This window comes from Physeter macrocephalus, chromosome 20, assembly GCF_002837175.3.
Source record: "Physeter macrocephalus isolate SW-GA chromosome 20, ASM283717v5, whole genome shotgun sequence".
Classification (NCBI taxonomy): Eukaryota; Metazoa; Chordata; class Mammalia; order Artiodactyla; family Physeteridae; genus Physeter; species Physeter macrocephalus.
The window spans coordinates 114,982,089-115,000,334 of record NC_041233.1 but is presented as its reverse complement, the minus strand read 5'-3'; the positions used below and the strand labels follow the sequence as shown (position 1 = coordinate 115,000,334).

Here is an 18,246-nt window from a genome sequence, read left to right as displayed (position 1 = left end):
ACAAACACTTACATTCACACAACAGAGTAGTGGATATCAGAGGGTAGCAGCAGGGGGTGGCCAATGAGGAAACTGGGTCCACAGGATCGCAAAAGAAAAGACCTAAGTTTTTGGTGCTGATCAGTTTTATGGCATACTGGAGTTGAAATATATTTTTATGCATATAAAACATGTAATATCCTAACCCAATGATACTGTAGAAAAATAATTACATTAAAAATTAAATTATCGATGACTCATTGCATAAAGCCACATCTATACATATTTCGTCTAGAGTCCTGTTTCTCTAGGGGATACGCTGAACACCAAATAAAATCAAACAACCTGAAATCCAGCCTGGTACAGGAGTTGAAATATATTGTCATACACATAAAACTTATAACCAAAAAATACCTCATTAAAAAAGTGTACTGAACAATAAATTGAAAAGAAATTAAAGAATCCATATCCTTTGCCCATAGCCACATCATTATTTTTACCATTGCCCTGTTACCTGAGGAACAAGATGAACACCAAATATACAGCAAATCAACCTGAAATCCAGCTGGGTACTTCCTGTTGGTAGATCATCAGAAATATGTGTGCTGGACAAACTCCACTGGACACAGTGTGGGTTCCAAGGTGCCTGAGGAAAGGTCCATGGGAGAAGGGTCCTTTTCGTGCTTACTGTTATACTACTCCAGGTCACGTGACCCTGTTAAGACATTTGTAGCCGAGGAAAAATATCTATCCTCTTTTTTCTTACCCTGTCTCTAAGGAAGGTTTATACATTGTGATTTATGGTTATCATGCATTTTGAAACTAGCGGGACACCAGTACATACTTTTAAGAATAATTATTATCTGAAAGAAAATTAAACATTTTGCAAGGAGAAACATTTTCTCGTCTATTAAACTAGAAGCTTCACAGCTGAGCTTTAAATCTTTTCTCTTCAGTGTTTCTTTTTTATCTAGTTTCTGTTAATGGAAGACAAAGAGGTTTCATCTAAGAATAAACAAATCCATTATTTAGGCTTTCAATGCCTATAGAAAATCCCACCTTGTTTTGATAAGTGCTGTTTCAGTTCCCCACATAAATCAGAATGCTGATTTACACGCCCTCTGAATTTTCATCTTCTTGTAATAGTGTGAAGAACAATGTATTGTATCAGTTTCTGTTTTCAGAATTACCCTTAAAAATAAAGAATCAAGGTCACGAACTCACACCATACACAAACCTGAACTCAAAACGCATGAAATACTTGAATATAAGACCTGAAACTGTAAAAGTGCTAGAAGAAAACAGCGACAGTACACTCCTTGAGATAGGTGGTCATCAATGGAAAAACAAATAAAGAAGAGGTAGTGGGTATTTAATGGAACACTATTCAGTCATAAAACACATGAAATTTGCCATTTTCCACAACATGGTGGGATCTGGAGGGTATCATGCTAACAACGTAAGACAGTCAGAAAAGACAAACACCTTATGACTTTACCCATATGTGGAATACAAAAAAATTACAAGAAAAAATAAATAAAGAAAAAACTTAATGATGAAACCAAAGGGCACCAAAACAAACACATAGATGCACAAGACAGAATACTAGAAACCAGAGGGGAAGTGGCAGGCGGAAGGCCAGTGGGTAAAATGGGTCCATAGGATGTAACAGACGGAAACCAAGTTTTTGGTCCTGAGCAGGTGCGTGGTGTACAGGAGTTGAAATATATTGTTTTGTTTTGTTTTTAACAATTCATGTTTTTTTTAACATCTTTATTGGAGTATAATTGCCTTACAATGGTGTGTTAGTTTCTGCTTTATAGAAATATACTGTTGTAAACATAAAACTTATCTAATATTATAACTGAACGATCCCTCAGTAAAAAAAAAAACAATAGAAATGTAAATTTAAAAAAATTAAAGAATCTTTACCCCATTGCCTAAAGCCATATCACTACATATTTTGACCACTGTCCTATTTCTCTGGGCGATTAACTGAACACCAAATTTACTTCAAACCAACCTGAAATCCAGCCGTGCTCCTCCTGTCAGTAGAATCTCAGAAAAGTGGGTGCTGGACAAACCCCACTGGTCGAGATTCAGCTTCCAAGGTGGCTGAGGAAGGGTCCATGGGGAAAGTTTTCTTTCTGAGCTGACTTTTATGCTGCTCCAAGCTCACAGGACCTTGTTAAGCCTTTTGTACCCAAGGAAAGAAATCTGTCACAATAGATAGACAATAGAATTGGTTGCTCATCCTCCTCACACAAAATTGTTTTTCACCCTGACTGTTTCCCAGAATCCCTTGTGGAGATTTGAAAAGTAATGATGGATCAGTATCATCCTTGTATGTGCTCCTGCAAGTGAACTCAGGCCTGTGGTTTGGGAATTGTGCTACTTTGTGCTACAAGAACACGAGTCATCCCAGTGGATATCCTGGAAGAATTTCCCTTGAGATTTATGTTCAATATTGATGTGTGTCAAAGGATAACATTCCAAGTCCTGCAGACAAAGTGGGGAAATCTGCTTTGTGAGAACATTCATTTTTTTCTTTTGGAACAGTACATTGCACAAATTATTTTTAAAACTGGCTTGCCTGACGGCTGATAGTTTCAGGCATTTTATAATCCTGGAGGTCTATTCCATTAGCTTATGCGGGGGTAACAAGGCTTGGTTCCTCTTTAGTGAGACTGCTGGGTGTATAATTCAGGAATCAGCTGAATAAGATAGAGAGTACGATCGTGGAAGGAACTCTTCATCCACGTAGCTCAATTCAGCGGTTTTGGGACAAAATAACAAAGAGATTTCTGAGGTCTGGGAGGGCAGACATGCCTGTCTCTCTAGCCCCATGTGGTTTCCATCTGCAGACATAGGTTGAGGGACCTCAAAAAGTGTAGGACTAGATAGATGTCTTTGAGACTTCCCCATGACCTTGCCTGACCAGGGTTGTGACATTCTGGGAAACATGACCAGTGGAGCTGAAGATCAGAGCTGTGTCACCACCAGGGCCTGAAAGGGTAGATGGGGTTAAGCGACGTTGGAATAAGTGGAGCTGAGTTGTGTGGAAAGAGCTGTGGAGAAAGGGGACACTCAGAGAATGGGGCTGAGTCTCTGCCCACTTTCCGAGGGTGCAGACCTGAATTCCTGTGTTGACAGGGGCACAGAGAAAACCAGACACCAACACTTGGCTCCTTTAGCCACAGACTTTATTGTTTGAATATTTGCAACTATTATTCTATACACAAATTTTAATTTCTTCCAAACTCTACATTCTGTATTGCTAGATCACTTCACTCTCCTTTTTATGCCACATTTTCATGAAGAGGTATTTTACCAAATCACAATTTGCCTGAATGTGTGTTAAAGGATTCTTGTAGAGGCTCCTTCTTCCACATACTCAGTCATTTTTTTCTGATATAAAATCTAACTATAGCTCCATTTTGATTTTTAGGACTGCTGCATCCTCACTGTGAGAATTTAATGTTGACTAAGAAATAAGTGACCACTGAAAACTTCCCTTCCTTCAGAGCACTGAAGGTGTGATGTACAGTCTGAGCACACATGTACCAGAGAGGTTGCTCTATGAATAAGGAATTTCTGATGACCTTACATTGAATAACTTCTCCAGTATGAATTATTTACAAGTATGCTTTGGTGTTGCTCAGCATACTTTCGTATTTCTCAAGAGTCTTCATCTTTGTTCTTGATTTAGTATTTATTCTTTCGCTGAGTTTCTTGTGCACATCAAGCCTGGTCTTGGCTGAATGTTTATTAACAGTTATTATAGTCTTAGTGGTTCTCCACTGGGAGTTGGCTCATGTTGACCTTAATTATCAAAGAAGAACTAGGGGTTGGTTATCCTCTGCTCAAGTCCTCTAGGGCAGGTGTCCCCAACCCCCAGACCATGGACCAGTACTGGTCTGTGGCCTGTTAGGAACTAGGCCTCACAGCAGGAGGTGAGCGGCAGGCAAGTGAGCAAAGGTTCATCCGCTGCTCCCCATCACTCCCCATAGCTCGCATCACCACCTGAACCATCCCTGTGGCCCCCCATCCGTGGAAATATTGTCTTCCACGAAAGTGGTGCCTCGTGCCAAAAATGTTGGGGACCACTGCTCTAGGGTCTTTGGAGTTGGGAGCTGTTGCTAAAAACACCCATATCGTATTTACAGAGTGAGTTCTGCTAAGTTACCCAAGGTCAGGCCAATGACTAAAGGTTTTGCCACAGAGACGGGGCACATATGGATCCACATCCACAGGTGATGCCTGTCTGGACTGAGGAGTGTGATGCCTGAACAAGTGTCCATATTGATTACAGACAGAGTTTCTTTAGTGGGTGTGAACCTTGGTGTGGTTAAATGCTAAAGCTATGGTTGGTGTTCCATCCACATTCCTCACATGTATGACGCCATGCCATCTCAGGTCAGAACGTCTACTGAGAGCCCTCCTGACTTTCTCTCCAGTGCTGAGTTCCCTCATGTCGTCTCAGGGAAGAGCCGTGACTGAAGCATTTCCCACACCACTGACATTCATAGGGCTGCTCTCCAGTGTGGGTTCTCTCATGTCTTCTCAGGTTTGCATATTGACTGAAGGCATTCCCACACCACTGACATTTATGGGGTTTCTCTCCTGTGTGGGTCCTTTTGTGCCGAGTCAATTCAGAACTGTGACTGAAGGCCTTCCCACACAGAAGACATATGTGTGGTTTCTCTCCAGTGTGGATTCTCTTGTGCTGACTAAGTCCAGAGCTCTGACTAAAGGCTTTCCCACACTGATGACATTCATAGTGCTTTTCTCTGGAATGGATTTTCTTATGTTTTCTAAGGTAAGAGATTTGATTAAAAGTTTTCTCACATAGACGGCATTTATATGGCTTCTCTTCTGTGTGAGTTTTCTCATGTTCTTTCAGGTAGGAACTTTGACTGAAGACTTTCCCACACACATGACATTTATATGGTTTCTCTCCAGTGTGGATCCGCTTGTGATTTCTAAGGTTAGAACTTTGCAAAAAGCCACTTCCACAGAGATGACATTTATATGGTTTCTCTCCAGTATGAATCATCTTGTGTCGTCTGAGGCTAGAGGAATGACTAAAGCCTTTCCCACAGAGAGGACATTCACATGATTTACCTCTAGTGTGAATGTGATCCTGTCCGTCAAGGAATGACCCTTGACTAAGTGAATTTCCACACTGTTTGCTGACATTACGTTTCCTCCTTAAGTGAATTGATAAATGTTTAGGTGAAGATCTAGGAGTAAATTCATCACTGAAATCAGTCCATCCAACAGGATCCCCTTGCGTGTGAGGAACCTGTTTTGGGAAGGAGATATGAGGCTGTTACTGGTTCGCCCACATCCATGCAGACACTCATGCCTCTACATTTACACCCTAGAGCATCAGTTGTTAATAGTCTCCTGTTAAAATGTTTCCAGTGTCAGTTGCATACACATGTTGTGTTACTCCCCTGCAGGCACAAACATTCTCTTTTATTGTTTCCCAACCCAGATATCAGATTACTTTTGAAGATTTCAGTGTGTTTTAGAGACTATGAGATGAGCAATGTTAGTGTAACTGACTTTTTTTTTTTTTTTTTTTCGGTATACGGGCCTCTGACTGTTGTGGCCTCTCCCATTGCGGAGCACAGGCTCAGTGGCCATGGCTCATGGGCCCAGCTGCTCCGCGGCATGTGGGATCTTCCCGGACCGGGGCACGAACCCGTGTCCCCTGCATCGGCAGGTGGATTCTCAACCACTGCACCACTAGGGAAGCCCTGACTTTTTTTCTTAGGTTTCATGCTGTGGTTTTGAGCTCATGTTAATTTCTTAATTGGTTTCAGCCTATCCAAAAATTTTCCCAGAAAGAGATCAATCTCAGTTTAATTACATACTGGCAATTGTGCTCAATTACTAACTTATCTCACTGCCAGGTCCTTCATTTGGATGACTGGTGTTCCACCCATGAAACTTACCATTGGCATGGTGGCAGATATGTGCTTCCCGTAGACACTTTGCATGAATATCATTTCTTGTTGTCTAAGCGGATTTTCACCATCTAAAGAAATGGAAAAAATATAGATTTTAGAATGGCATTAAGGAAATAGAAATGTAAACGAACACCAAGGTCCATGTGAGTATCTTTCAAAAGCTGGCACTTAGTTGGAGAAACAATGTATAATAAAGAAATACTCAAGGTAGTAGAAACACTTTAAAAGTCATTGTCTATTAGAAAAAAACAGGATTAAAATATAAAAATATAATGTGGTGGAGAGACATTGGGTCAGCAAATGATGGAAAACACATTAAATGGGACAATCAGGACAAGAACCACTATGTGAAAGTTTAACTGCAGTAAGTCCACAAGCACCCTTTTCCCTAAAGAATAGAAAATGGCAGGAAGTAATATGAATTGTGATTGGTAGATGCAAAGAATGATAACATGAAGAATTTCAGCCCAATGTCCTCACTTCCAGTTTAGAATACTCACTTCATAAAACTTTCATTTGGTGTTTCCAAGGATTTAACACACTGACTGAAACTTTTTTTCAGTGAAGCACAGGCCCCTGATTCTTACCTGGACTCTGGCCTAGGAGGCATCCTGTTACTTCACTCCACAGCTCTTTTCCTTGTTCTAGCTGGGAAATCACCTCTGATTTGCTGATCTGATACCCTATTTGATATGAAAAAGAAAAAAAAGTGTTGGATTTTGAGTCTGGGCTAATTACCCTTTGCTGTGCTCAAGTCCAGGGTAAGGGAAAGAGGAAAATAAAGAGATAACTGAAGGTCAGTGCAGGCAACAACATCTTCCACAGACAAAACAGTGCAGGTCCTTCAGCAGACCAGGAGGAAATCCAGAGCAGCAGCAAACGCAGTGAGGCCCTCTAGCGGCTGATGCCTGTGCACAAGTTCAAAGAGAGATTACAGAATCCTCAGTGTTTTCCAACTGGGAAAGATTAAGAGACTCTACAGTGGGCTGAATATTACTTTCAAACAGGAGCCAGTAAGGCTACGCCTTACAGGAATCATCAAAATTATGTCGTATACACGACTCTGGTCTCAAGCCTTCATGGAGTGACTAGAACAGAGAATCATTTTTAAAATATTTGATCCATTTACTTATTCATTAAAATATCCATTGAATCCCCAGTTCTGTTCTGAGTGTAAACACTGAGTAGCCACAGAGATATGAAATGTGGCCAAGATTACTTTCCAGTGTGGTAATGAAAAGTGCCATGAAAAGAAACGTCTTCATTTTAAGTAGTTATGAGGACTATCAAAGAATCAGGAAGGACTTGGAGTGGGACACAGGGAAGCTGATCTAAATGCTTGTTCAGTGAGTGAATGAATGGAGTGAACACACATGCACATACATCCGTGTTGACAGACTCACCTACGGAGACCAGGTGGGTGATGTTTTCCAGCATCACATTTCTGAACAGGGTTTTCTGGGATGTGTCCAGCAGGGCCCACTCTTTCTGGGTGAAGTTAATCGCTACATCTTCAAACGTCACTGATTCCTAAAACATCAGGGATGTTCTGGTTTAGACAGAGCAGTCCCTACCACTGTCCAGGGTGGGAGGGTTGAGATGAGGAAGTGATGGGGTCTGGGTGGATAAAGGATCACGCTCTGTGTGGGGTTCCCCTCGGTTCTCTGCCAACGCTGAGCTGGTTTCTGCCTTTCGGGTACCTTCACAGACATCTACACACTCTGACGTCATGAAGCTTTATTTCACAGAAATATCACTTGAAGTGTGTTATAATACAACAGGAAAGTTTTTCAATAACCTGGAAATTAGGACTTCCAGAGAGTTGATAGTAAAATATTCACTGGCATATTCGTAACTCAATCTCTCTTCCCTATTAATTTCAAGGAACTCTACAGATTCATGACAAGACAAACAATAACCATGATGGGCTACTTTGAAAACATGACTATTGGTTTAAATTATGTCCCCAGAGGAACCTTTGATTCTCCAGATAGAAACTGCTTTCATTACTTCTTATGAGTGTTGAATCATCCAATGTATTATTGTATGAGGGGTTTGCTGTCTAACAAACCTGGGTTAAATACAAAACATTATTCTGCTAATCATGCCAATGTCAGAGAACCATGAAGGGATCCTTCATGTTCCTCAGAACTGAGCAAGATTCATACAGAACTTGGTGTCAGTAGGTGCTCTCTTTCTCAACACTACGGGTCTCAGGTGTTCATAACAAACTCTGAGGTCAGATGGTTCAGAAGCATAAGCCGGGGACTCAGGTGGCTGGAGTGAAGGACAGACCTAGCCTGACCATCGCTGCGCAGCGTGAGGACTCCCATTCTTGACCTTCTCAGGGACCTTGACCTTAGTTATCACTGTTTCTCTTGTAATCTAATCTCATCTCCATGCTGAGGGATGAAAGAAGCCTAGTGATTGGTTTTGTTTTCTCCAATTTTTCAAAAATCTATGAGAGAACCTAATTTTATTCTACCTACTGTACTGTTTCTCCTTTCTGTGCAGCACAGTTAAGAAAATACTCCTCCCTACACATTCCTTCCAGTTATCGAATATGAATAAAAGCTTAATTACTAAGAGGTGGAATGTGTGAATGAGGGAACGATTGCTAATGGCACTCGGGGTGTAGCTTCAGGAGAAGGAGGCGTCGCTACTCACCAGAGGCTCCATTGTCAACAACTCAGTCGCCAGGAGTCTTTCTCGGGATTTCACTCACAGCCAATCCAAGCACTGAGCAGGCAAATCTGAGGATGGAGAAGAAGCCATGAGACTCCAGTCCTGTGCACAACTTCCAGACCCATCTGAAATGGAGCCCCCCACCTCCACCTGGGTGCGACCCCAGCCCAGCAAACGGAAACCAGTGGTGCATCCTAAGAACACGGTGCAGTCTCTCCTCTCCCAGATCCCATGTAAGAAGCTAGAGCTGTGGTTGCTAATACAGAAAGTCAAAGTCCAGAGAGTTTGTGTGTTATGGTCGTGGACTGTCTTAACCCTCTGTGTCAAGGATGCTCAGAAATATAAAATGACTGAGGTTTTGGAGGAAATTGGTTTATTTACCAATTTACAAATGACACACAGAGGTTCCAAAAACTTGAGTATATGACAGAGTTACACATCTACAAAAAGGAGTAGCTGTCATTTAATTTTGCTCAGCCTGTGTCCTGTGCTCAAATTCCTTTAGGGTAACAAAGATCACCTAGGTTTTACCTGTTATACAACCTCTAACATTAGTATTCAGAAGAAGCTCCCTGTTATTTCTCTCTTCATGTTTATCACCCAGATATATGGGAAACCTCTCCATATAGCCACACTCAATCCCCTCATTACATCCTGTCTATCTTGAAACAGAAATCTCTTCTAAAGATATTTGCTCTCAAGTTCCTTCTCGCCTGTCCTCCCTCCACAATCAAAGTGAAAGTGCATTTTCTATCAGAAAAAAAGAGAAGCCCTGGATTAATGCCAGCATCTGCTAACTGTGGATAAACACACTCAAGAAAAAGCATTTAGTGATTGTATTATCCAGAGCACCTAGGAAACCCAAGGTGGGAGGAACTATCTAGGAAAACGAGTCAAGACTTGGCCATGGATTACCTTTGGTTTTGACTTGAAGACAAATTTCAGAGGGAAATGAAACTTTCTCTTTCACTCTTAGAATGTTTCTTCTATTGATAATAGGAATATGTAAATCCCTATGATATCCAGGGAAACCCCAGGCATATGCAAAAGAGCCGCCTTACATCTGAAAGGTGGAACCTAGGCAACCCTGGCTATGTCCAGGTTACAAGTTATAGGAATCAAAGGAGGTTAACATCTATTAATTTAGGGGAAGAATTAAAATAAATATCTCAAGAGATTTATTTTACCCTGAGGTAATTATTTCAACATAAAAATCTGTCTCAAGACACATAAGAAATGAAATGAAAATCACTTGATGAAACCCATAAAAGGAAATTAATTCAGAGAAGCAGAAAATGAAGTATTTAGAAACAAATTAGTAAAAATATCAGATGTAGATCAACAGCCAATAGAACTTTCCGAGATGAAGAACATGCTCTACATATGCAACGTATGATACAGAAACTGCCACACACATGTGCTGACAGAATACTTGAAATTTGGCTGGCACTACCAAGGATGCAAAGTTTAGCTATTTAATTGCATTAATTTAAATGTTCTAGCCACATAAGACTTGTTGTTACTATATTGGAGAGCACAAGTTTAGGATCTTAGGTTAGGCAGTTAAAATAACTAAATAGATTCAAGACAACTGTGTTGGAGTGGAAAAAAGGGACATGAACAGTCAAGAGTAGGAAATGATGGTGGCAAAATACATGTTGACACAATATGATTCAGAGACTACAAGAAGCTACTTTGATAGGACAAGTGTCTAGAGACAGATAGGACTTAACAACATTTTCATGGGATGAAACAAACTCACATCTCACAGTTTGGAAGACTCACCAAAACCCCAAGTTGCAGGAGCTGGTGAAGCCAAATAGATTCTGAGGCAAGTTCCACAGCAAGCAGCCAATTTCTCTTCCTCCAGAGCCCCAAACTGTCCAGCTTCTTCTTCTCTGGACAAATGCATCCCTTCGCCTGTCTGACTTTCCTTTATACCTGGATAACAGTTTATAACCCAATCTGGGCTACATTCCAGGATCCACCCTCTCCGAAGTTTACTGACCCTAATAGGGTTTCAGTCCGTGAGCCACACCCTGTTCAATTTGATTGGATTTTCCAGACTAATAGGAAATTGTAACCCTCACACAGTGTTGGAGAGCAAAGATGTAAGGTCATCACTGTTGAGTGCATTCTCTATACTGGGAACCATTCTATGTCTTCAGAATAATAGGGCATCAGACACACTGGGAATCTGTGGAAATGAAGCTGGGATTCCCTGGGAGAAATACGGAATTAAAAATAAAATGCAAGATGAGCAACTGTGAAAATGTGAAATATAAATAATGAGGTGACAAAATAAGATATATTGCTGGGATGCAGAGCATGACTCTTACGGCACTGGCCACATAGTACTTTCAAGAACATGTTAAGAATCTATTAACTGGGCTTCCCTGGTGGCGCAGTGGTTGCGCGTCCGCCTGCCGATGCAGGGGAACCGGGTTCGCGCCCCGGTCTGGGAGGATCCCACATGCCGCGGAGCGGCGGGGCCCGTGAGCCATGGCCGCTGAGCCTGCGCGTCCGGAGCCTGTGCTCCGCAACGGGAGAGGCCACAGCAGAGAGGCCCGTGTACCGCAAAAAAAAATAATAATAAAAAAATTAAAAAATTAAAAAATAAAATGCAAGATGAGGAACTATGAAAACGTGAAATATAAATAATGAGGTGACAAAATAAGATATATTGCTGGGATGCAGAGCATGACTCTTACGGCACTGGCCACATAGTACTTTCAAGAACATGTTAAGAATCTATTAACTATGCAAAGAAAATGGGAAAACAATTTTATACTTTATTTCTTGGTTAGTGGGGAAATCCATACAAATGTTCCTACATAGTAAACTATTGTAAATAATTTTCCTTCCATGTCATTCGGAATCTATTTATACATTTGAGTGGAAATCTTACGGTGTGGAGATGGCTGTTTAAGCTTAAAATTCCTGGTTCCCAAATGGAAAAAATTAAACCAGGGGACATGGTGAGTATTTCATTGTATCTGAGGACATTTTGCTTGTATCATACAATGCCTGGCAATCCTATTATCTCGTGTATTTCAATTCCATCTCCCATACATATTAAAAAGAGTATTTCACCTGAAACAAATATATTAAGGTAAATCAGCTATACTTCAATTTAAAAAAAAAATATTTTAAAGCTTCACCATTACCCCTCAGTCTCCAAGGACTCATCCTTTACTCTTACAGTCATCAGATTATGTGTAATCTATTTCCCAAATGAAACTTATAATTTGGATGTAGATACTGTCCACCACAAGATCTAAAGTATTCTGTACTGTCATTCACTACTTTTGCCATCTTCCGCCTAAAAGGAAAGGAATTGCCTTTCCTCTCAGCTCAGAAATTTACTGCTACATTCGTGTCCTTTCCTATTCTCTCCTGCCACGTCAGAATGTATGTTATAATTTAAATTGAATTCACTTTATTTTTCACACTGGTTAATTTAAAATATTATAATAGTTTCAGGTGTACAACATAGTGATTTAATTATTTTAAACATTATACTTCATAACATATATACTTCATTTAAAGTTATAATGAAATATTCCCTGTGTGGTACAATTTATCTTTGTAGCTAAGGTTTTTTTATTTTTATACATAGTAGTTAGTATCCTATAATCTCATGTTTTTAATTTCCTCTCCCCCTTCCCTCTCCCCTTTGGTAAACACGAGTTTGTTCTCTATATCTGTGAGTCTGTCTCTGGTTTCTTATTTCATTTTGTTTTTTTAGATTTCACATACAAGTGATAACGTACAGTATTTGTCTTTTTTTGTTTGTCGTATTTTTCTAATGATAAGACCCTCCAAGTCCATCCATGTTGTCACAAATGGCAAAATTTCATTCTTTTTATGGTAGAGTAATATTCCTTTGAATATATACGACACTTGTTATTTATCCATTCATCTGTTGATGGACACGTAAGTTGTTTCCGTATCTTAGCTATTGTAAATAATGCAGTTATGAACATTGGGGTACATGTATCTTTTCAAAATAGTGTTTTCGTTTTCTTGAGATGTATACCCGGGAATGGAATTATTGGATCATATAGTAGTTCTATTTTTTAGTTTTTTTAGGAACCTCCATACTCTTTTCCATAGTACTAGGCCAATTTATATTTCCACCAACAGTGTCCTAAGATTCCCTTTGCTCCGTATCCTGAACAACCTTTTCTGGCTGTAGAATTTTTTATGAGGGCATTCAGACAGGTGTGAGGTCATAGCTCATTGTGGGTTTGATGTGCATTTCTCTAATGATTAACGATGTTGAGCATCTTTTCTTGTGCCTGTGGCCATGTGAATTTGTTGTGAAAATATCTGTTCAGGTCCTGTGCCCATATTTCGGTTGCGCTGTTCGTTTTTTTGATACTTACTGAGTTGTATGAGCTCTAAAACAACATGTACACTTTATTTTAAACCACTCCCTCTCTTTGAACCCTCATCTTACCATTTAAATACGCTATGGTATCACTCAACCTTAAATTTGAATTTAAAAAAAAAAAACAAATTTTGAAGTCCTTTTATTCCCAATAGCTGCCCTCTCACTTTTAAAATCCAATTTGAGGGCAGAGTCCATCAATTTACATTCCTCCTCACCTCAAACAATCTTATTTTTTGTCCCCATTAATTCATGCATATTATTCTTTTATTTTAAGAAAAGTAAGGTTTTTCCAAAAAAAAAAAAAAAAGAAAGAAAATGGTCAGAAGAACCTAGGGGCAAGACGGGAATAAAGATGCAGACCTACTAGAGAATGAACTTGAAGATACGGGGAGGGGGAAGGGTAAGCTGGGACGAAGTGAGAGAGTGGCATGGACATATATACACTACCAAACGTAGGGTGGATAGCTAGTGGGAAGCAGCCGCATAGCACAGGGAGATCAGCTCGGTGCTTTGTGACCACCTAGAGGGGTGGGATAGGGAGGGTGGGAGGGAGGGAGACGCAAGAGGGAGGAGATATGGGGATATATGTATATGTATAACTGATTCACTTTGTTATAAAGCAGAAACTGACACACCATTATAAAGCAATTATACTCTAGTAAAGATGTTTTTTTAAAAAAGTAAGTTTTTTACAACATAAAAATACAAATAGAATGAACCAACTTGTATAAACTGAATTTTGTTCCCCTCCCCCAAGTTCATATGTTGAAGCTCTAACATTTAATTCATCAGAACGTGAATGTATATGGACACAGAGGTAAAACTGATGAGATTAAGGTGAGCCCTTTAGGGCGGGTCCCTAATCCAATCAGACCTGTGCTCAGGAAGCAAAGCGAGAGACTGCAGAACTGTGTACCTCAAGGGCAAAGAGCAGCTGGTTGAAGGCGCAACGTGTATCTACCGATCAGTGGACCTGGGAGGGCCTGAGATGCTATATTTTTAATACGTCTTAGGTTCCCCCCAAGCTCCTCTTCTCAGTTACATAAGCTTTGATCAGTAAAAGTAAACGTTAAGATGATCTTCAAAGCTTAGAGATAAAAAGCATGTACAGCATGTCTTATTCTGTAGAACTTCATTAAAATTGAAAGAAATTTTGAAAACAAAGCTTTATACTAACATTTAATGAAACGTAAGAAGCAGAGCCATGGGAGTGTCCCCGCCATGATTTACAGCGAAAGACTCCACAGAATCCCTCATCTCAGCACAGGGCACTGCTGACCTTCTGCAAAGCACAGCGTTGGGCCCTTTAGCCAGGTTCCAAAAGTTCAGACATTTGCACCAAATACAGATTACTACCATAGCTTCCTATTAACACAGTAGTTAAAAGTTACTCCTAGAATTTGCCTCAATTCCTTAAAATAGATTTAGACTGACAACTTGCCATTCGAGCGTGATAAGCACCATTTGACAGATGCCTCGAGTTCCATCAGGAGAAAGTGCAGCACGTGCGTGTGTGTGTCCCAGGGGGTTATCTGGGTTTCCACCTCTGTTTCGCCCACCAGGGGTGGGGAATCGCTGCTTCTCCAGGAACAGCTGCTCCTTGTGACTCCCCCTCCTCAGATGCACAGTCACCTCCAGGACACCTGGGGAGTCCTACATGGAGGCAATAAAAGTGATGGAGGCTGCCAGGTAAGACCAGAAGAATCTGTCAGCTGAGCTCAGCCCACTTGCCAATCATGGCATCATGAGCTAAGTAGGTGGTGGTCGTATTAAGCCATCAAGTTTGGGGGACGGGGTCTTACAGAGGCAACTGATACACTTTTGAATGACCCAGAAAATGGCTCAGCATATATGGAAAACAGAATAAGGTAAATTCCTAATTAAATATCCTGGCTTTCTCCCCTGCACACACGTCTGCCTGGTATAAGCACACCACAGGCCACATAAAACTACCTTCCCCAGCATTATGTTTATAGAAGCCTCTCTGGTAGCACATAACGGAAACCCTGCCATGTCGACGTAAAAGCATCTCCCATTTCAGGTGCACCAGGCCCGCGCCCGACACACACGCCCCGCCGTGCACACATCATTCCGTCTCGGCTTCAACACACACGTCTCTCCCAAATATTCTTATGCACAGTAATTACCATTTGTAAATACAGCACCAGGTCATCTCTTTATTTTCGGGAAATTGTACAATAGAACTCAGAGAGTTAAAGTAGTTGCTCTATTTCATTCTCCGGGTTCCTGTCCTCCGGGCCCTCATCGGCCCTTGCAGCGTTTCTTTCTTCCACCGAAACAGGAACTGGCGGGTGTCCGGTGTATCGCGCCCTAACATTCATCCTGGGCCCCATTCTGGGAGCACTGAGAGATTTTCTGTCTGGCCTGCACGTGGGCTGTGGAGAGGAGGATCGACGTCAGCTGCTCAGTTGGGAAGCATGTTCCCTGTGAAAGCTGGGCCGTGGATGTGCCCTGAGCGGCCGGCCGGGTGGCGCCCTGTGCAGGGGGCTCTCTCGGAACCCGCGCTCCCTCCTGCCACTGCTGTCCGTGCCTCCTGGCTGGCAGGACAGGCTCGACTCGCAAAAGGCCAGATGTTGAAGGAGCGGCGGCGTCAGGGGCCGTCGCCCCTGCGTCCGGGGCTCGGGAAGGGCTGGCGTGGCGGCAGTCGAGTCAGGGACACGGAGGACAGAAAGGGCAGGAGTAAGAGGCCGCCACCACCCCGTAAGTGTCTGCGCTGCTTCAGCCGAGCTCTACCTCACTGTCCTCGGCAGAGCCTGCGGGCCCCTCTGGGGTCGGCAGGGGACACGAGTGTTCGGACGCCCGGCTGAAGGCACACTGCCAGCAGGCGTGGAGCCGGGGGGACGCTGGGGTTTGCCCGGTCCAGCTTCCTCCCACGCCGGGCTCGCTCCCGGGCACGCCCCGCGACCTGGGGCTTCTCCCCAAGGCCTGCTCCAGCTGCAGCCGCGTCTGCTGTCCCGAGAGCATGGCAGGGACACTCAGTTCGCTCTCTCCCTGCCGCCCGGGGCCTCGTTCCCGGGAAACGACCCTCCCTCTCAGCCTACAGAGATGCTGAGGGGCGGTGTGCCGGTCAGTTAAGAAAGAGATGAGCGTTTCCCCCGAGACATTCTCTTTGGCTGAGGCTCAGGTTTATTTCTTGTTTCTAGACCCTGACCCGCTCCCCGGTACAGCTTGGTCCCCGTTCCCTGGGCATGAGGCCCCCACGGCCCCCCCAAGCCTGGCTCCAGGGCTTACCTGAGGCAAACTGAGCGAAGAGGACGCAGGAGGCCAAGAGCAGGAAGCAGAGGCGCCTCGTGGAGAGTCCTGGGTGGTGAGGAAGAAAGCGGGGGAGCCCGCGGCCGAGGCCCACGAGCTACCGGGGCCGGAGCAGCCTCTGTTTGTAGGTCTCCAGGCGCTTGCACAAGAGGCGCGTGGTCCAGAAACGTGACGATCCCAGTTATAACAGAAAGACCCCTATCTGTCCATGAGACGCGGGCCGACGGAGCTGCCCCACTCCTGCCCCGTGTCCTGCCCCGCTGTTTAGGTGGGAAGAGTCTCCCTCCCTGCTCCAAGGCTGGATGCTCGACACACCCACCTGGCTGCAGGGGTGTTCCAGACTGGACCCCTAAACTAGGCCTCAGCAAACTGGACAGCACACTCCCTGGGTCACAACGATTACTGGGCACGGGCTGCGGTGGAGACTTCCATTACCGTGAAGTCAGTTGTGTTTGTTCAGTTGGTGGAGAAGGAAAAGCTCTTTTTCTCTGCAAGGGTACAAATAAAACCAATGTCGCCCAGGATTTTAGCTGCCATCTCACTACTGTAGGGAAGTGGGTCTGAGAATAAATCAGACCCTGGTGAAAATACACTAGGTTCTTGGTGACACTGGGTCTGCACTGGATCCAGAGACCCAGGAGCCTGGCCTTCCTACTCTGGATCTTTCAGACAGCAGCCCCTGTTTGGTTAATCCAATCGGAGCCGAGTTTCTGGTTGTTTGCAACTGCAGGTGTGTTGGCTGGCACCGTGCGTGATTCGGGGCTCCAAGCCAGGGCGCCGTCTCCGTGCCCCGGTGCGGCCTGGCCACGATGGGGGCACTGAGAGGGTTGTTGAGGCCCCTGGGGATAGAGCTTGCTTTTGTACTGATAGCTGTAGTCATACTTTCAACATTTGCAGTGGGGCTGGTGTGTGTGTTCTAGAGTCCCTTTGGAAATTGGGGGCACCCTGGAAATGCTTGGGGAAGGTATCCCAGCTGCATATTCTCTTGCACATTTATGTGAGGTGCCTCTGTCTTTCCAGTATGGAGTATAAGCAGGTTTGTCATGTAACGGTGGTCTCGAGAAGAGTGGATGCATATGCCTTCCTTGTTACCATTTGCTCTGATAAGCCAGTCGGGACAAGACGGGATCCTTCTCAACCAGTATGTGAAGTCACTTCTTTCTGGGTTTGGAGGCTGTCTTCATCTCCTGATGGTGAGGTAATAACTCACCTCAAACTTGGTGGTTTAAAACCACAGGAATTTATTCTCTCAGAGTTCAGGAGGCCAGAAATCTGCAATCAGTTTGGGGCTGAAATCAAGTTGTTGGCGGGGCCACGCTGCCCCCAGAGGCTCTAGGGGAGGATCTTTCTTCACTGCTTCCAGCTTCTGGAGGCCGCTGGCATCCGTCACGTGTGGCCGCGTCGCTCCCATCCTGGCCTCCGTGGTCCCATCGTCCCCTCCTCTCGAGTGGGTCTCACCTGCTGTGCCACGTTCTTATGCCAAATGCGCTGGCATTCAGGGCACAGCCGGAGAGAATCCAGGATCATCTCCCCATCTCAAGAGCCTTACCTGAATCACATCTGCGAAGACGCTTTTTCCAAATAAGGTCACACTCACGGGACCCAGAGGTTAGGACCTGGCACTGTGGGTGGCTCTTACTCAGCTTGCTCCACAGACTCTCAGATAATTGCCATTCTGTTGGCAAAGGAGTCCGGGAAGCAGGGCTTGGTGGTCACAGCGGTGCATCTGCGCCAGGCGGTGGCAGCAAAGTATCACCCACCAGAGCGGCAGCTACACCCAGAGAAGCCTCTGGAGCTGCCTCTTGCCCCAGGCCAGGAAGGTGGGAGCTCTGGAGCATACAAACCCCCGGCAGGGACACGGTGGCCTCTTGCTTGGTGACTCCAGGGAAAGGATCAGGAAGCGGAGGGTCCGCTTCGATTTTGGAGCTCAAACTG

General features: G+C 43.7%; 1 protein-coding gene across 1 annotated transcript; it reads right to left on the bottom strand.

Moving 5' to 3' along the window:
• Window positions 1–4,405: 4,405 nt before the first annotated feature.
• Window positions 4,406–17,838, bottom strand: LOC112062153 (zinc finger protein 705F-like). Its single transcript, XM_028481962.1, has 7 exons — window positions 17,770–17,838; window positions 15,793–16,107; window positions 7,361–7,487; window positions 6,545–6,640; window positions 5,943–6,025; window positions 4,855–5,284; window positions 4,406–4,770 (listed from the first exon to the last, which is right to left on the bottom strand). Exons 1-7 carry the CDS (start codon window positions 17,836–17,838, stop codon window positions 4,406–4,408), a joined length of 1,485 nt encoding a protein of 494 aa, XP_028337763.1.
• Between the last annotated feature and the right edge of the window lie 408 nt (window positions 17,839–18,246).